Source organism: Echeneis naucrates, chromosome 2 (genome assembly GCF_900963305.1).
Source record: "Echeneis naucrates chromosome 2, fEcheNa1.1, whole genome shotgun sequence".
Taxonomy (NCBI): domain Eukaryota; kingdom Metazoa; phylum Chordata; class Actinopteri; order Carangiformes; family Echeneidae; genus Echeneis; species Echeneis naucrates.
In genome coordinates this window covers 15,654,896-15,660,860 of record NC_042512.1, presented here as the reverse complement: position 1 = coordinate 15,660,860, position 5,965 = coordinate 15,654,896, and the positions used below count along the sequence as shown (strand labels likewise).

The 5,965-nt window shown below is 47.1% G+C and overlaps 1 protein-coding gene across 1 annotated transcript; it reads left to right on the top strand.

The window, feature by feature from the left end:
• Positions 1-965: 965 nt before the first annotated feature.
• spry2 (sprouty RTK signaling antagonist 2) lies at positions 966-5,659 on the top strand. Its single transcript, XM_029519324.1, has 2 exons — positions 966-1,356; positions 3,569-5,659. The coding sequence occupies exon 2, from the start codon at positions 3,617-3,619 to the stop codon at positions 4,652-4,654; it is 1,038 nt and encodes a 345-aa protein (XP_029375184.1). The 5' UTR covers positions 966-1,356; positions 3,569-3,616; the 3' UTR covers positions 4,655-5,659.
• Positions 5,660-5,965: the final 306 nt, after the last annotated feature.

The following is a 5,965-nucleotide window of genomic DNA, read 5'->3' as shown; positions in this document are numbered from 1 at the left end:
ACAGCCCAGACCCAGGTCCAGGTCCAGGTCCACAGCCCAGACCCAGGTCCAGACCTAGGTCCAGACCCAGGTCCAGGCCCAGGTCCTGGTCCAAGTCTACAGACCAGGTCCAGGCCCAGGTCCAGGCCCAGGTCCTGGTCCAAGTCTACAGACCAGGTCCAGGCCCAGGTCCAGGCCCAGGTCCAGACCCAGGTCCAGGCCCAGGCCCTGGTCCAAGTCCACAGACCAGACCCAGGTCCAGGACCACAGCCCAGGTCCAGGTCCAGGTCCAAGTCCACAGACCAGGCCCAGGTCCAGGACACAGCCCAGACCCAGGTCCAGACCCAGGTCCAGGTCCAGGTCCACAGCCCAGACCCAGGTCCAGGCCCAGGTCCTGGTCCAAGTCTACAGACCAGGTCCAGGCCCAGGTCCAGGCCCAGGCCCTGGTCCAAGTCCACAGACCAGACCCAGGTCCAGGACCACAGCCCAGGTCCAGGTCCAGGTCCAAGTCCACAGACCAGGCCCAGGTCCAGGACACAGCCCAGACCCAGGTCCAGACCCAGGTCAGGGTCCAAGTCCAGGTCCAAGTCCACAGACTAGGTCCAGGTCCAGGCCCAGGCCCACAGCCCAGGCCCAGGCCCAGGTCCAGGTACAGGACCACAGCCCAGGTCCAGGTCCAGGTCCAAGTCCACAGACCAGGCCCAGGTCCAGGACACAGCCCAGACCCAGGTCAGGGTCCAAGTCCAGGTCCAAGTCCACAGACTAGGTCCAGGTCCAGGCCCAGGACCACAGCCCAGGCCCAGGCCCAGGTCCAGGCCCAGGTCCAGGCCCAGGTCCAGGTCCAGGTCCAGAGCAGGGCAGCACAGCGCCTGGCTGCTGCAGCTCCATTGATCAGACTGGGTGTGAATGGCTGCTCTCTTGCAGCCAATGGCTGAGCACCGGATGCGAGATATCCGCTGCAACAACAAGCGCTCTGTTCGCCCTTCAGTTTGACGCCATTTACAGCCTAAATCCCGACCTCCTCTCCGGAAAGAGCAGAAAAAAAAACAGTCGCGCAGCAGCAGAAAAACTTCTTGTCCTGCGAATCAACCGAACACCAAACGAAGGCTCGCTCCTCGACTTTTCTTCTGGTTGCAGGAAAAAGTGAGATGAAGCGAAATTTATCCTCCTTCGGGGTCTGACTCCACTTTGCTCTGATTTTAGGCCTCGTGTTCTTGTGCAAAACACGGATTTACGTATTTGCGCTGCTTTTCGTGAAAATGCGCTCCAGTTGGAAACTTTCTGAATGGATTTTACCGACGAGCCGCTGATGTGGGAATAAACTCTTCCAGTCTGGATTTATTTCACCGAGACGGGGACTAAAGTGTCGGAAACACGGTAAGGAGACACTTTGTAAACATCTTATTGTGTGATTCTTTTATTTTGATAACAGTGTATTTCTTGCGTCAGAACGCAAAAACAGACGTGAATCTTTCTGGTGCAACTTCCAGCCGTTTCCACGAAGTTTTGCATATTTCGGTGACACAAGATAGGACCGATGTTGTTTTGTAAAGTTTAGAATTCATTATTAATGGCATCTTTTTGATAACCTCGGACAGGCAGGTGTTTTCTCCCTCATACTCATTCTGTGTCTGTCTTTGGGCTTGTACTGATTTAGGAAGTAGTTGTGTGTGCCACACGTGTGTGCGCACATTTACTTTCACATACAATAGTGTTGTGTGTCCTTCCCCTGTGTGCACTCTGCTCTGAGATTTTATGAATGCTTTGCAACAACGCTGGAGTTTATCTTACTCAAATTCACCACACAGATTGGAAAACGGTAACTTATCAGCTGTGTGTCCGGAACAATGTGACTCATGGGATTTCAGTTTTACTCTTTTTGTGATCTCTTTTTTTTTTTCTTGTTTTTTTTTTTATATGCAAATCCTTTATCTGGTTTAAACTTGAACCTGTCATTTTCAAGCCTAAGTGCCACCAGATGGACAGGTCCTGTGAGGAGATGAGGGGCTGTACCCCCCCCCCGCCCCCCTCCCTCCTTTAAATTAACTAGGTTAAAATTTGAGTGTGCCGTGCAAGTCCTTCATTTGGAGCAGAACGCTCATAAATCCTAAAGAACCCTCATGCAGAGAGCAAAGAGCAGCGTCTCATCCCAACACCGCCGCCCTCGAGTGCATCACTCACACTTTACATGGCCCCAGTCATGCTCCCATTTTTTTTTTTTTTTTTTTTTTTAATCTTGTCACTCATCTTCTTTTCAACAGTGTCCTGATGTGAATGTGTTAGAATAGGGAAGGTTGATGCAGGCCATTTGTAATGCAACAAACAAAAGCCCTTCCTGTATTGTCATTGAAAAGGGAGGGAGGTGGCGCCCCTTCACCGCCCACCCCAACACCACCAAAGAGCCATTTGAAAGCTAATTAGCGCAAGGAAGGAGAATTAAGGCCACTACTGTCAGTTTCTTTGCTTGGTGTGATATGTTAGTGAAAACAAGACTGTGCATTTGAATATGCTAGATTAATGCAGAGAATATGCTAATCTCTTTTCTCTTCATACAATGAGCGATTGAGATAATGACTGTGAGTTCCTGAGGACAAAGTAAAACATTTTAAAAATGTTCTCATGCTGTTCTCAAGCCTTGCATCACAAGGCTGTCGAATATTTAACGAGAAGCTATACAGAGCGCTCCTTTTAGCCACGTAGTTCACTCTTACATGTGTTTTAATTTTTCCATGTCTACGTGATCTGTTTGAGCCATATCAGTCTCAATAAGGAGCCCTGCTTTCTTTAACCATCAATAACTCTCACAGCCTCTTCTCCAAAGATGTTTCATGCACTGTAACTGAAATGGTTTCCAGGATGGGGTAATATGGTTGTCATTAACCTCAGGTAACACACAAAAACAAACATCATGTATTTATTTGCTAATCACATCAATCTGTTCAAATTGCATTTCTCCATGTACAGATTTATTTTTATGTTAGGGTATTTTACGCCTTAACTATTGATGGGGGGGTGGTGGTGGGGGCAGGAAATGAGGGCGAGACTCGTCACAGAAGTTCCAGCCAAGAATCAAACCAGGGACTTCACAGTTCAACATGGTCGCCATCTTTTCATACGAAGGCGTCCCGCACGCAAATTTTTAGTTGATCGATGATCTTATTGTCTGCCTTTATGATAGATTTTTGGCGGTTGATCAAGATGAGTCTGATTAGTCATTGTTGTGTGATACAGTTGGTGGAAACAGGAAACACAACTGGCAGGTATTTAAATTCAATAACAAAAACAAAAACTGTTGGCTGGAACTTGCATCCGCGTCGAACAAACAAATGCTGCTTGTGATGGACACAAACATGCGGTTGCTATAGTTTCAAAGATGGTGGAGATGCCAAACCACCACCCCCCCCTCCTCTGGCATCAAATGTTAGATCAGTTACATAATCAAACGCGCCCAACTCAGTCCCCAACGATGGGATGTGTTTGTTAGGCCTTATTTCCATTGTGGAGCCTGCACAGATATCAGTTAGGATTTGCATGGCATCATTTGCATGGCAGCCAACAGACAGATAAAAAGTGTCCGTTTCTTTTACAGGACTTCAGATGTGTCCCACGCCAGTCAGAGTTGCCCTTCAGTCCCGAGATGGATTCCAGAAGCCAGAACGACAGCGATGGGGGAGGAGGACACAGCGAATGGTCGCCGTCGTCGACCAGCTCGCCGGGCACGTCGAATGACGAAAGGGGATCGCAACTGTGGCCTCCGCAAACTCAAAACAGCCTGCTAAATACTGGGCTGGCAAACGGGCAGCTCCCCCACCTTCAAGAAGTGCTGTCTCTGGATCAGATAAGGATAACTGGGAGTAGTAATGAGTATACAGAAGGGCCCATAATCGCCCAAAGGTCTCCGGCCAGTCAGCAGAAGAACAGCTTGTTGTCACCGCCGGGCACTACGACAAGTGGGCAGCAGGAGAGCCGGGAAGAGAGACCTCATAACCTCCACAACCTGCATGGAATCACCAGCGTGTCCATCTCTTCCAGGGAAAGCGTGTTGCGGTACTCCATTATAGAGGACTCCCAGAGTAGCATCAGGACCAGTGTGGAGAGCACCTCTTCAGGCCAGAGGCTCCTCAGCAGCCCGGTGGGTGGCGACCAGATCATCACCGCGCAGCCCAAACGCACAGAGCTGACTTCAGAAGAGTTGAAGCCCCTAAATGACGAGTCCTGCGCTGTGGTGGCCTTGCCAGGCAGCGCTGCCAATAAAAATCCCAGTAAACACTCAAACAAGTGTGAGAACTGCGGTCGGTGCCAGTGTTCAGAGTGCAGTCACCCACGGGTGCTTCCCTCCTGCTGGATGTGCAGCCGGCGGTGCGTGTGCTCGGCGCAGAACGCTGTGGAGTACGGGACGTGCGTCTGCTGCATCAAAGGCCTTTTCTACCACTGCTCCAGTGACGACGAGGACACGTGCGCTGACAAGCCCTTCTCATGCACACAGTCACACTGCTGTGTACGCTGGACCACCGTGTCGCTCCTCTCCCTGCTCTTCCCCTGTCTCCTGTGCTACCTCCCGGCTAAAGGATGTGTCGCTGTGTGCCAGAGCTGCTATGACCGAGTCTCACGACCTGGCTGTCGGTGCAAGAACACAAAACCAATCTACTGTGAGGACGCGGGAAAGCCAACGTAGACAAGGTGCAGAAGGATGGAAAGACTCCATGGTGACTGAAAAAAATGCATGTTTTGGACCTGCAGCTGTCTAGTGGAAAGGTTCGATTCCGGAGCGGATGATGCTCTTGTGCTTGAGTTTTTGTGTTGTCCATCATTCATGCCCTCCCATGTCGACTCTGGAGGTGCACTCACTCACCGTAACATGATGAGGTTCACTTGAAAGGTAAACCAAAATAAGCGCTCCACACTTCATACCACAAAAGTATGAAGACATACACAACTACTGTTTTGTCCTGAAAAATTATTTTATTTGCCCAGATAGTGCCCAGATGATGTTGTTGCAACGAGAGTCCAAATGGATAGTCTTTTTTTTTTTTTTAACATTTAATACGACTTATATGCTAAGAACAGATTCCTGTTACTAACTGTATGTATAGTAGTAAATACAAAGGGTATGTACATTAGGAAATGACTTTGACAGAGGTTTTATTTTTGTACATATAATAATGCTTCAACTGTGAAAACCTTTCAGCCATACCAGAGGCAACTTGATAAATTTGCGTTTATAGGACTCAGTAAACTTCATTCATACAATGTTTTTTTTTTTTCTTTCTTTCTTTCTTAGTTTTTTTTGTTTTTTTTGTTTTTTTTGGGGGGGGGGTTTGTTTGTCTTTTTTTTACATTCACTGGAATGTTCATCAATCAATTTAATGTAATATTCAAAGGAAAAATCTTATCCCTTCTATTTGTAAATTGTACAGTGACATTTTATGAAAACAAATATTTTCTAATTCCAACATTGCTTAGTGTAAAGTAAAAAAATATATATTTATTTGAAGGTTTATTATTTTATAATGAAAAAAATATTTATTTTGAAAACGCATTGTTAAATGTGTCACCTCTTACTGGGGCTCTTCTGTAGTTGCTGCATATTGGAGGTGACCTATAGGAGTGTCAAAGCTGGTTGAATAGTTCACTATGAATTAGAAGACAAATATATTAACGTTTGAAATTAAACAACCTTGAGGTCTGATGTATTTTTTTCTGCAGTGTCATTGTCTCATTTAATGCTCTTTTAAACTAAGTTTGCCTTCAGTTTCCCTTCATAACATCTGTCTGTGGTAAAGTAAATGTGTGAAGAATGTGCTCGCTTACACTTCTGAAAAATCACGATGAAAGTGTGGCTCTGTCGCTTTTTTATCGTACAAATCAAACATTCCACATATATTATTTGCAGATGTGCATTTGTGAAAACCTGTTATTAATCCCTGGCTTGGCTTCAAGTTCATTTCATACACCTTAATCGTGATCCAGCAGATACTCACCGTTT

Excerpts from the sequence above, each read along its gene's own strand:
- spry2 (XM_029519324.1), top strand. The coding sequence starts at position 3,617 with ATGGATTCCAGAAGCCAGAACGACAGCGATGGGGGAGGAGGACACAGC.